Source organism: Syzygium oleosum, unplaced genomic scaffold, assembly GCF_021117445.2.
Source record: "Syzygium oleosum isolate NSW1041296 unplaced genomic scaffold, Sole_v2.1 Sole_v2.51, whole genome shotgun sequence".
NCBI lineage: Eukaryota > Viridiplantae > Streptophyta > Magnoliopsida > Myrtales > Myrtaceae > Syzygium > Syzygium oleosum.
In genome coordinates, this window is record NW_026607535.1 from 623,191 (window position 1) to 636,653 (window position 13,463).

At 41.6% G+C, this 13,463-nt stretch overlaps 2 protein-coding genes across 3 annotated transcripts; both read right to left on the reverse strand.

Moving 5' to 3' along the window:
- Nucleotides 1-1,226: 1,226 nt before the first annotated feature.
- On the reverse strand, nt 1,227-6,798 carry LOC115689627 (uncharacterized). Of its 2 annotated transcripts, none has more exons than XM_030615741.2 (8): nt 6,642-6,798; nt 5,876-6,176; nt 4,764-4,961; nt 4,386-4,658; nt 4,065-4,167; nt 3,801-3,919; nt 2,553-2,729; nt 1,227-2,413 (listed from the first exon to the last, which is right to left on the reverse strand). In XM_030615741.2, the coding sequence occupies exons 2-8, from the start codon at nt 6,170-6,172 to the stop codon at nt 1,577-1,579; spliced, it is 2,004 nt and encodes a 667-aa protein (XP_030471601.2). In that variant the 5' UTR covers nt 6,173-6,176; nt 6,642-6,798; the 3' UTR covers nt 1,227-1,576. The 2 variants fall into 2 exon arrangements, with proteins under 2 accessions (XP_030471601.2, XP_030471598.2); XM_030615738.2 differs by lacking the exon at nt 6,642-6,798 and adding an exon at nt 6,512-6,634.
- A 1,198-nt stretch (nt 6,799-7,996) lies between these two features.
- On the reverse strand, nt 7,997-12,541 carry LOC130136814 (proteasome subunit alpha type-6). The gene is made up of 9 exons (XM_056307178.1): nt 12,301-12,541; nt 11,950-12,044; nt 11,775-11,856; nt 11,171-11,267; nt 10,388-10,446; nt 10,100-10,182; nt 9,239-9,334; nt 8,872-8,931; nt 7,997-8,155 (listed from the first exon to the last, which is right to left on the reverse strand). Exons 1-9 carry the CDS (start codon nt 12,374-12,376, stop codon nt 8,063-8,065), a joined length of 741 nt encoding a protein of 246 aa, XP_056163153.1. The 5' UTR covers nt 12,377-12,541; the 3' UTR covers nt 7,997-8,062.
- Between the last annotated feature and the right edge of the window lie 922 nt (nt 12,542-13,463).

Consider the following 13,463-nt stretch of genomic DNA (forward strand, 5'->3'; position numbering starts at 1 on the left):
ATTCATACATACAAGAATGAGGTCATACTATAAAATATAAGCCAACTTCCCAAGATTGAAGTCCGTCCACGTAAACACTTTCCCAATTCTATTATCAGTTTCCTTTCACATTCAGCCTTCGAAGTCAAATCGAACCCACCCCCCAACCCCCTCATTAAATTCAGTTCGAAGATTCGCGTTTCGAGTCGATACCATCTCTCTCATGTCGCATGGTGTCGTGTCGTAATCAAAAGGGATGGAGATGGAACACGTGGGGAAACTGTGCATGTTAATGTGAATCTTATCGTTAGGCCATAGGCAGCAAAGTCAGCTACAACGTCAATCAAACACCATTTTCACATTCATACCTGCATCCCTCTCTCTCTCCCTCGTTTCCCATTCTTTTCCAACAAAGCTATTTTCTTTATAACGAGACATCTCGTACAACATGTACATACTACTATAAATCATGTTTCGGCGTTCTCATCAATGGCATTGACTACAACAATTTGCTGAACAGTAACACATACTAAGAGCTACGGAAATAATTTTATTTCCTATGAAATGTGACAGCGTTCATCACAGATAGCTTCCCTCAGCATCAACATCAATAATCGTTGGTCAGATTGGCTTAGGTTACTTAGTTATTGCGCGCCTCGGAGATGCATCATGCCGTATGGTCATAATCGCCAATGAGTGTCTAACTAATCAAGAAGAGTATGATCACAATCAATTTGGTCAATAAAGTAGCTGAATGCATTTATATCTCGAAAAGTTCAAACAACAATCCAGCATCCAAATAGAAATATTTATTCAACGCAAGATGCAAACTTCATTCAGATGAGATGCAACAGACCAAGTTCCGAGTGCGATGCTATCCTCTAATACAATGAATGCTAGGTCCTACTTCAATGGTCTTGCCCAAGTTGTAAGGTTACAATTTGTGTATAGATAATGCTTCTACAATACCTGCACATGGATCAGGTAACTAACGATTCAGGAAAATTATCAGTATACCCATCCAGAACCCGACGAATCACTTCCCTTCAAAGAGGATTGGATTGTGGAATTCTTCCAAGTAACTACCATCCATTTCTCTCAATCTCGAGTGACATGGCACACTTACTAGCCTAGGAGTAGATTGCATGAGTAATGCCTGGCAAAACCTCGTACGATTTTAAGGGATTGAAATGCTAAAGACTACCAACAAATCAGCCATCGTATGTGAGAGAACAAACACAACCAAATAACCAATTGGACTTTCGAAACAATTTTACAGATGAAAACCAATATAATCGCATTTGGGAGATCTTTTTTAGGTAACAAAGCAGACTGAGAAGAAAACGAAAAACAAAGAGATCTAATTTTAATCCAAAAACTTTACAATGGGTTAGCGTATGGGGAACTGTACTGAGGTCATACCTGTTAAACCTTCTGGCACCTTTGTTGCCAAGAAGAGCTAGAGCACTTCTACTAAGAAAACTGTCAGTAGGCTACAGCTACTTTTCCCTCCACATAGAAATTAAGGGTCAAATTTGCAAAAACCTCGAGGTTGCGGCGTGATGGTCATCCGAAGTAATTGATACCTTCTCACTCCCTATAATACAACCTCTATTGTGTTCTCAGTTAAGCTATAATCACCTTCATCACCTACTCCTTCCTTCTCAAGTTCTCCTATGAGCTTTTCAATCTTTCTTCTGTAGACCGGCATGAAGTGGTCAGCAACCATAGTTTGACACAACCTGATTTTACTGTATAATGAACGCGGAGTAAGGAAAATCCCGACTTTGCTTTCCAAACTAGTGTCCGATTCACATGTATTAGGGGTGTCACTTTCAGCTTCATCAGAGTGAAGGGTTATTATATGCATGATCTTCCCTGGAGGAAAAAATCTGTGCGCTTCCTTGATTTCTGTGGCAGAGCTCTCTGGCTGTGCTTCACCTACCTCGGCCATTGCAGCTGCTTCTTCTTCTCTAATTTCCTTCTCCACATCTGTCTCCTCGCCATCCCTCCTACTGTATAGATCATGCTCTAGTTGCTGCCACAACTCAACTTCAGTCAAACGGTCCTCATGCCTATCGTCACTGGTGAGGTCCTCACCACCGTCCCCATCAGCATCACCATTGGCATGTCCATTAACTTCTTCAGAACATGAACATTCGATTTCGGATGTCCATTCAATCCCTTCAGCAGAAGATACAGGAAGTTCGACAGTTCCCATCATAGTTTTCCCTGTGGTTTTGCGCTGGTAAGAAAGAAGAGGCCCGCCGTTTGCTGTCTCAGAGCTTGAACATTCTAGGTTACTTTCCTCATTGAAACTTGAACGAGAGGTAGTGGCCCGATGACGGGGACCCATGCATGACCATGATGATAAACGAAGGCTAGGACGTGTCCATGCGGCCTGCGCCATGCTCTGTGCTCGCTTCATAACCACCTTTGACATGGAAAACCACAGACAAGAATCACTTGATGCATGTTGCTGAACATGCGTACAAAACACTCATGATTTCACCCATCAACCGATCCATGTCGAAACAAACAAATTGAAGTGAAGCTACCAGGACAAAAATTACCTGAGTGCCACTTGAAACTGGACGCAGAATAGCTCCAGCTCCAGCAACTTTTGCTTTTGCACTGGCCATCGATGGAAGACGGGATCCCAGAGCCGATGCAGATCGATAAACAGTGCTAAGAATGCGGGTACGCTCGATTTGATTCCTCAGATCATTCAGCCAAGCAGATGCAGTAACCTTAAAGAGAGCAAAGTGGACTTCGAAATATCAGAAACCAGATTGTGGTCCAAGACAGTGAGAGAGAATCGAACAGAAGGTCCTTTATTATGCAAATATTATAAACCGGATTTTGGTTCAAGACAATGAGAAAGAATTGGTTCAAAAAATGAGATAAGAATCAAACAGAAGGTCCTTCAGTGTTTGGCAGGCATTAATCATGCCATCCTGATCAAGTATGATATCACAGAGAAAAAGCTTACACAATACAACTAACAAGGGAAGAATGAACTTAATCATACAGGTCTAGCAGAGGAATAAAAACTTGATAACTTCCTCTTTCCCAAAGATTCTTAAGAGTAATTACTCTTAACTTCCAGTAAAAATAAGTTATATGCCGGATACACCATAATAAACGGGTAAGCTTAAAATGCATTCTTCTGTTCTGCTTGTTTATCTCTAAGGTCACATGGATCAAGCTCAAGACTTATTGAGTAGAGACCTAAAACCTAGCTTTCAATCAAAGTGAATTCTTTGACAACTCGTAAAAAATACACACAACTATAGTTTGCATGGAGAATCAATCAATAACTTCCTCGAACCAACAATGCTAAGGCTTGTTCAACAATTAGTAGATCACCAACTGTTGAGACTGCTTTACATTCTCCACCAAAATCAACATTACCCTAGACAAATTTCAAAGATTGGCGAACTCAAAGCATGGTAACCACAAAAAAAAAAGGAAAAAGGAATAACCAATGCTGAACGAAGGTGTAACACCAGACAATTGTGTGAGAATACGGTCTTAATTTTCATTGTTCGCATCTATTGTGAAATAACGCCTTCTTAACTTTCTTCGGTCAATTGTTAAGATACGCATTAACAAATGAAACATGAAGGACAAATCAACTCCTTTCTAGCTTTCTTTTTTTTTATGGTCTGTAACTCCTTTCTAGCTTTACATGCCGAAAATCATTATAACTGCCGGAATAGAACAGCCAACTGAAAATACCACCAAACAAGTTTGATCAAGGGCAACAAAGATGAGAAGCAATATTAGACTCACAAACTGCAAATCACATAAAAGACTACCTCTGCTCGCAAATCATCCACTGAAGCTGCTGAAAATGTAGGAACTAAGTCAGCTCCATTTATTATAGTGGTGATAAAGTCATTGCCAGATTCTGCCAATTCCCATGTCATGCATGCAGCTGCCAATATTATATTTGGTTAATGCGGTGGGTAAAAATCATGCACTGAAGAACAAGAATATCCCAAAAAACAAGCTGTTCTATTAGAATTTAATACCTCGTAGAATAGAAAAAAATGCAAGGCTTCTACATAAGAAGAACCAACCTGGAGCAAATGTATAGCACGTAGCAGTTGATAATTCCTTTTGCTCACGCAAAACATAAGTTAAAAGTGCCGCTGTGCCTCCACCCAAAGAATGCCCGACAATCTACCAATACACAGAAGGAGTTACTACAATTTTTTTTTTCATTAGAATTACTGCAATTAATTTGACCCATTACCATAATCACAACGACAACATATACTACAAAGTTAAGGAATCAATGATAATAAGAGCTGCTTCAAAATTCTAAACACTCATTTTCCCCCTACAAACCTTGCATTTGATTCTATGAGGAACAAACTGATCAATACAAGAGTGCCTACCTTGAGCTTATAATCAGGATACTCGCCAAGCGCTTTGAGGAGACAAGGAGTTGCAAGCTTGGCAATCCACCTAGCAGCTGCAACCATTCCACAATGCGCATATCCCAGAACTAAGTTACTAACTCCCCCCTCATGTACAACACTGTGATGAAATGGTACCACAGCTCCAGTAACAGCAGTCAGAGTATCTTTAATGCTATGTGTTCCACGAATCACTAAAAGAAAACATCTTGTGTTGTGATCAACCAAGATGGTAAAAGCTGGCTTTAAAATCTGCAAAATGAATGTGGACAACTTGTAACCACAGAACATATATCATACAGTTTTCGCTATTAGGCCAAGCTATGGTAAAGTTATCTGAGTTGCAAAGTAGCTTACTCCTGCTTTTGGTTCCTGAAGAAGTACTTGCTCTTCAGAGTACCCAGTCTCCTTTAGAAACACAGGGAAAGTCTTTTTGGAAAAATGCCAACAGAGAGTCAACAAATTCAGGAGATATCTAAGCTCAACAACAATTTCATGGCCTTTTAGCTGAAAGCTATCTTCACCACCAAATACGGCGCCAACTGGTAAGTCTCCCTGCAAAACATGGTTATAAGATTAGAAGCATGAAAATGAGGAAATAAAGTTTTTCATGTCTCGCTCGTATCATGTCCAAATTTTAAAAAAAACATAAAAAGGAAGCACTATGCTAACACAAAGTCTTCAATCGCAACAAGCACCCAAAAGGCTCGAGGATATTTAGTTGAGGAGAGAGAGGTATTGCTTAAATACAACACGAGTAAAAAAACTTGCCCCCATCAAGAATGGATGGATTCTGCCGCTCAATTTTAGCGTATGAACAAACGTGAACCTCTATGAGTTTTCCATTAATTCTGTTTCGACGCATCTTTTTAGATGTCTTCCTGGCTGGCCCTCTGTCAAAATCACATTTCCCTCGACCTTATCCTCCATCTGAACAGCAACATGCATGCACATTACGCAACAGAAGACTTCGTCGAGACTACGCTCATGATTCGTGTGAGTACCCCATATCTATTGAGCTTAAAAGTTATAACGAGATTAGATAGCATTCTATTCAGAAAAAAACTTCAGAAGTATCTTGTGAATCCATCGTACCTCCTGAATCCTATAAGCTCATCATCATCCACAACACTCGTAATATGTCTACCAAATCGGCCCAGAAGACAAAATATTAATCAATCCCGGTCCATGATTTTAAACCTCGCTGCATGCTTATTCTAACCCGTTCCTCTATCGATCAAAGTCAATGAGCTCAATCACTCGCTAACATCGTTCCATAGCCACATGGTTAAACATATTTGAAAGACTTCACCTTCACATAAAGATGCATCTTCTACTGGCCGGTACACCTTAACGAAGTCTTACATGTGAATAAACTGTTTCGGAATCCAACTTATAATATAATGCCATGAAGATCAAATGAAGCAGAACGAGATTTTAAAACGAAGCAAAGGAAATAATGCTATTACCTGCCTCTTGAGAAGGAAGCTGATCCCGAATGCCAGATCCCCAATCGGCCACTTACCGAGGGTCTCCGAGTAAGTAAACCTCAGAGTCTCCGACAAGGTGGCGATGGTCTCCAGCCAGGTGGCCGGCGCCCGGACGAGCCGGTGCGAGACCCGATCGATGCCCAACGGGGCGTGGCCGGACCCGACATGACCGTCGTCGCCATCCTCGGGGGAAGCTTCCGTGAGCATCTTGCGATTCAGAGTGTAGTACAACAGAGCAGCAGCGCCAGCCGCAGTAGCCATGGTGGCCGTCGCCATGAGCCTGCAATCACACTCCCCCCCTAAAATCAATCCGCAAACAGAAGATCTCTCGATTTACCCAAAAGCAAAACCACTCGATTCCCAAAACAAACAAACAAAAGAAAGAAGAAGAAGAAGAAACGCTCGATTGCCAAAAAACACAACGCAATCGGACCGACTCAGCGACGATCCACGGAACAAAGGAAAATCAAAAGCGCGTGCGAGCGAGCGAGCGAGCGCGCGCACAAGTCGTGCCTGCACTCTAGAAAGGAAAAGCAACAGGAGAGCTCAACAATCGCAATGAGAAGACGAATCGATCTGGAGGTGGGTGGGGGGGGAGGGACGAGGAATTAAGACCTGAACATGATGATGGAGAACAGAGCAGGGAATGGGGGAGGTGGTGCGCAAAAACCCTAACCATCCAAAAAAACGAAGAAGAGAGAAAGAATAAAAGAGGGGGGAAGAATAATCGCGTGGGGGGGGGAACCTTGGATGGCTTGGTTTGAACTCCAACAAAACGATCTCCAACCGCAGAAGCTTTCCCTTCTCCCACTTAAAAAGGCAATCCGCGCGAGAAATGAGATATGCTCACAGCATCTCCCTCCCTCCCTCCCCCCTTGTGCGTGCGCGTTTTCGGGTCTCTATTTTTTTGCTCCTCTTTTGCGGGGGGTTAATGTGTCGATGGGGATGTGGGGATATCATATCATTTTGATGGTGCGGGCGAACGCGACGTAAAGCATCTGCCGCCGTGGCCGACACGTGCCACGACGGGGGATGGAAAGGAACCAAATTGGGGGGTTAGGGCAACCAAAAGTCGGACGAGTTGGGGCACGATGCAAAAAGTCGCAACCGACTTTCGACTTTGCGTATCGAGATCAAATTACAAGTCCCTCCCAGTTTTTTTTTTGGTCAGAAAGTCCCTCCCAATTGACGTGCGCTCGAATTATAGAATTTGGAGAAGATTTTGCATTGTCCGAGTGAGTACACAACTCGACATCTTGCCACCTTAAAAAACGAAAGTCCCATCGTTTCTTTTCTTCTTCGACAAATCCAGTTCGGTTCATGACCGGGATTCGCATTTAGTTTTGATCTGGCACCTAGATTTTTTCCAGCTTTTTGTTAGACATTATAACTGCAAGTCAACCTGCAGCCGAAACTAATGCAGAGACTTTTGGATGGTTACTCTGATTCATGTAGACATTATTATATAAACAAGTTCTAGACCAAGTAGCCCTCTATGGGTTCAGTTCGCCGGTCTCACTGGTTCCCACGCATGGCGCTAATAGCAGACCGATGCATGCAATAACCTTTCCCGACTTCTTTCACTGGATAACCCAACAAAGAGCGTTTCTCCTGTACCCCTTAAACTTCAGGTTCTCTACATAATGTGAGGTTTGTTTAAAGAAGAACCGAATATCACTAAATCAAAGAACACGGTATGTTTTGCCGGACAAGGATATCTAGGAAATAAAACTCAGAATACTTTATGACCTCACTGGTAAAACCGTAGTTCAGTGAAGACCACCGCTCGTCAATCTATCCTGGCTTCGATTGTGTTCTACGAGATTAACTTGTCCACCATTTATGTTTAGGTGTACCCGCTTAAAAACCATCGCGTCAGGTAAGGTAGATGATCTGAAAACCAATCAACTCTACCGCTCGGCCACTCAGAGAAAAAAGGAAACTGAGTAAGATCGAAGAGTTCTCACTGCTCCCTTACTATCCACCACGCTTTTTGAATTGTCATCTGAAACTAGAATTTCATGAACAAATGTTACAAACTTCGCGATAACAGAAATGGAAAACCAACAAATGGCATCTCCCGGATAATTGTACTTAAGCTTCGTAAGATCTTTGGAAACATGAAATACTCAAGACATGTATTTCTCAAACAGGTTCATCACACACTTAGTCGCGCTCACTAATTGCAGTCAAGTGCCCGTCGATTTCCTCAGTGGACAAAACCCTGAAGACTAGATTATCACTCCTCACCACTCCGACCTACAAAAAGCATTAAAGGATTCATCATCAGATAATAGAAGAGATTCATAAAAAGAGTGTCATTTCCAATGGAAAAACATGTTCCGCAAACACGATATGAGGAGGACTCATCATGTGAACTGGATGTCTCAGGTGTACACGGCAAAAGCACGCACTTCAGCAGCAGCTTTTGTTAAATTAATATTTGGCAAAGTTCATCCACATCAAGTCAGCCTCGGTGGAGGTCCAGTGTTACTGGCACGGCTATACTTATCATGTGAACTTGACGGTGTATTCTCATTGGCTCTAGAGAGAAAAGTATAATGAACTAAGAAGCAATTAAACTTAGAAATATCTAGATGATGCTATAGCATATAAGAATATACTCCTAGTGCTGTCAGTCGAATTGCAATTACTGGTGTTGTTTTCTTTTCAGTTCCTTGTATGACCTTTTCATGCATCCCTTCTCAAGAAGGTCACCTTGCTATACATTCACACAAAGAGCAAGTATGCAACTTCCACTGTGAAATAATTACAACAGGCCGGGCTAGCAGCTACGTGCCACTAACCCATCTACCATTGGAGCAGAAGTGGACTATAGTGATCCGAAGTATGCAAGCATGAAAGTTAAAGTGACGACAAGGTTTGTCACCAATCATCCATCCAGTAAAATATATTCAAGCAATGGCAGGGAAGCAATCCTAGTCTGCCAACACATGTAACAAACAGATATGTACCTCAATCTCATTCGCCTTAAAATCCTCTTGTAGGACAGATTGCAAGGCGGAAATTGCAGTCTACAAAGAAAAGGTAAAACTAACATCAGACCTCGATAAAAGAAACGAGCAAAATGTTAAAAAGAGGGAATAATAACTTCCATGTAGGACTCTTCGAACAAGAACACTTAACAAGACGTACATTCAAAGGAGCTTAAAAATAAATCATCCATCTGCTATATCGCAAAGGATAGTATGACTAGGTAGGGAAAAAGTGGCTCTCCAATTCCTAAAATATAATAAGTGGGAGAATGAAAACCAAAACCGGCTCAAAAAAGCACCTAACGCGTCCTCCAATTGAATCTCACAATTCAAGAAAAACATCTACCTGCACTGTCTCCTCGTATGAGAAAGCAGGATCATTCTTCATTTTCTTTTCCAAGAAATTAATTGCCTCTTGCTCTTTTGATCCAGCACTTGTAGCCTGAACAACGTTACAATAAACAATCTGATAAGCTCTGGATGCAATAATAAGAAGTAATCATTTGTCCTGATGTGTGGCATCATTACATGGCAATAACATAATAACGGGCAACACAATTTTATAGTTCAAAATTGTTGTTTTATTGTGCCATTGATAACAGACACATGACTCTTCTCTGTCATCAAGAACCTGCGACATCCATCGACAGCCATGCAGTAAACCAAACATGATAAGGAGAGTTCAATAAAGACTGTGCAGTCCACAAGCCCAAAAACTAAAAGAAGAGCAATTATCTCCTCACACTAGGTAAAATTAAGGTAGAACCAAGTAGGAGTTATTCACACTGATTAACAGATCAAAGAATGGTTACATTTACTGAGCAGTTCAGTGAACCGCACCACGAGTCACGGATATGGAATAGAGAACAGGATCAAATAGGTGTAAATGCGCAGACAATGTTCTCCAGTATAAGCAGCAAGGCACACGGCTGATATGGGTCAACAACTATTGTCTATTTGGAAGAATTTTACAACAATCTTATGGAAAAGAGCAATGTTCCAAAAGATGCGTGGAAAAGAGACTGACACTGAAAATCAGACAACTAGTATGGTAATGCATATTTCTAGGATTGCAGATCATAAAAGTGCTCATATTACATAACAAGACATCAATATAAACATGTTGAAACTCCTCTCATGCAGGATGCATTTTTTAATGTTGTCAAACGAAATAGTGATGGACAAATACAGGAAAAACATAAAATACCTTATGACCAAAGAAGTGGCCAGCAGGGTCACATTTATATAATCTCGGTCCATACTCTTCATCAATGCCCAAGACCATTGCAACTTCCAGCAACAACAGCGGAAAATCACAACAGAAGAGTAGCATCAGTATGCATAAAAATATAATCATCACATCTGCTGAAAGGAACAAAAAGAATTAGAGCAAAAAAAAAATGAATGGATAGCATTCTGAGGCATATGAGGTGCTCCATCTGCCAGAATCAGTCAGCAGAGGAATTCATAACTGGGTGAATGGGTAGAGACCAACCTACTCCCAGTGGTCTCATATAAGCATGTTGAGTATAGATTTGGGACTTGTCCGCTATCCTGATATTCAAAGAACACAAAGTAAGCTGAACAGGAGAATTGACCAGTATAAAGTGAGTGTGAAGAAGAGGTCCTGCTTGTAACAACGGCAACAAATTACACTAAAAAAAGCCCAAATTAGAGGTTTTCACAATATATTGGCAACATAGTGGCAATACATAAGAAGGTAAACATTTGAGGCATTTTGACAATAGAAAGATTTGGAAATTGTACAATGAAAAGATGCCATTACAGTCTTTAGGCTGCCTTTTTTTTTTCCATTCTTAATGGCAGCGTCAATCGGAAAGTCAAATACAGGATCATGATCATTGGTAACAAAGTAAAATGTGGGGATCACAACGTTTTCAGGTAGATCAAATAAACGTGGCAACACAATTATCTACCCCTGGGCCGACTTAGATTGTCCACAGCTGTAAAAACATCCTTCATCAGGGAAGGGAAGGGCACAAATGAATACATGAACTACAGAGCTAAGTCATGATATATAACCCTTCTCCTTCATTTGACAATATACCAAGTCTACAAATGGGGAGCAGCTATAGCTCAAACAGACACCCAAAAAGAGTTTAATCGCTTAATGCCAGTATCTTGCAGGATCAAACTGACTGTGTCGTACTACTTATTCATTCCCGAAAATGAGTTTAAACACTCGATGCCAGAATCTTGCAGGATCCGACTGACTATATAGTACAAGGTTCTCATTTTATTTAAACACGTGACTAACCATTTTGCCAATACATCCACAGGCATCTCGTATCCATATCTGAAGCGGAACTCAGCTGCCTCATTTCGTGCTTGCTGAACCAAGGTCCTAGCATCAGCTGTAAAATAACGTTGCCAAAGTCATAGAGGCTACAAAGCAAATTTCAGAGAAAAAAATATATAATTGATTCCATGGGAATAATGTGATTAACATGCAAGACACCAGTAGCCCATCGTCATTGTAGAGCATATGTTATACAGCGAAAAATTGATTTATTGTCTGGTACATTCAGTGAAATGTGTCCTCATCACTAAGTAGCTCTAACCTTTTCTATCTTATCACGAGTAGTCGTACAACTAACTATCCTATTTCATCTACTGAACGAACTTTTTGTCTGCCTTGAGAAGAATGCACCCTTACCATACAAACGAAACTAATCGTAAAAGCATTTTTGTCAACACGAGCTAATGCACATGTCTTAGCTCTCCAGATGCCACACACTACAAGGCTCGCTTGCCGAGATACCAAAACTCACAAAACCATTTCTTAAGCTTGTACAACCGCTCAGACAAACAAATTTTCACCATATATAGGAAATTAAGCGAAAAATCGGAGTGCAACAAACCCGTCATTCCAGTAGCCAGCAAGCCGAGGAACTTCGTGATAGGAAAAAGATGCGTCACGCTTGTCTGATCCAGAAGCTTGTCCTGTAAAAAGAACTCCGTGTCAGAGAAAACACGAGAACTCAAGCTCAATACCAGCCGGGAAAAAAAAAAACCAATTGTAAATACTACACTCACCGGGACCTTCTTCTGAGTGACTACACAGACCGAGTCTCGCCCTCGGACACCAATCGAGGTGATTCCAGCAGCCTTAACCGCCTTGAAAGCATACTCTGCACGATATTCAAACCAGAAAACCGCAAAAACACTCAATCTAGCTCCATTCCGACCAAAAACCAACGACCAAAATTTGCAGATCTTAATTCTAATTTCGCCAGTGGCCCCCGACCGCGATGGCTAAGGAATCGCGAAGGCCGTCTTTCGCAAAGCAACCGAAGAAGCACCTCGAATTCGATCATCGAATCCCACCCGCTAGGGGCGGCGAGACCGTGAAGAGTAAATCGACGCACGAGTGATAGTGGAACGGACCTACTTGAAAGAGGCGGCCCTCGGGGGAGAAGATCGTGATGTGGCGATCGTATCCGCCTCCGCTTCCGCGACTCATCTTTGCCGGTGGTGATTCGACTTCTTCTGCTCTCCTCGGTCGCTAGGGTTCTTCTTCTTCTTCCTCGAGGATGGCTCCTTCTTCTTCCGCCGGTGGAGTGCGCAGAAAGAAAACCTTTCGCCCAGCCTCGACTTCGAAATGAAAAGTGGTGAGGAAAAAGGTCTCCGAGAGACTCTAAAACGACTCGTCGCTTCGGGCGTGTTTTAATTTGCGCTTGTGCTGGAGAGAGGAAGGTTGGAGTGGGCAACAAGCCAACCGGCCCAATTGCCCGACTGACCGGACCGGACCGGATTTAAATGAACCGGCATGAAAAGGTTCGAACGGAATGAGATGGGCTTGAGCTTGGGCTTGGGCTTAGGCTAACGGTATTGGACACCTGGAGACGAAACACGTGGTCCAGCCAGAAAGCAGACCACATCAATCGCCATGCCTGTCCTATCGTGCACCTTCCCGTAGCTTTGTGTTGCGTAATTTTGTGCAGGCGATCCATAGCATGTGAAATTACAAGTATAAAAGCATATAATACTTGATGTAATTAAGGAAAAAAGATTAATGGGTGCAATGAGAGGTATAATATCGATGCGATTTCGTCTATTTTTTTTTTTTTGGTTGAGCCTTTTCGTCTATTCACCTGCTCAATCACTAGCCAAATCAACATATTAAGCATTACCCACAAGACTTAATCAAATGGGCGGGGGTGGGTGAGGCCAGGCTATTGCTCGGGTAAGGATGGATTAAGCATAATCGCAACTATTACATGAACCTTATTTTTTTTTCGATTGGACCAAGCTTTGTCCGGGCCAATTTGCGTCGAGCCCTTTTTTTCCAACCTTTTTCTTTCTCTTGAACATTTATTGGATGAAAATCTAAAACAAATAAAAAATTCACGTAGAATTGTAAGTCGATATTGGCATTTTTCGGCAGATTTGGGTACGTTGGTGTTAATCAAAAGTAAAACTAATGGAGTTGCGAAATTTCGAAAAGATGAAAAAATTAACATTATAAAGTTCATGAACATTCCACTAAGCATCGGAGATGAATTTTTTTTGTTTTTTTTTGCTTTTATCTTGCAGATGAAATTAAAAGT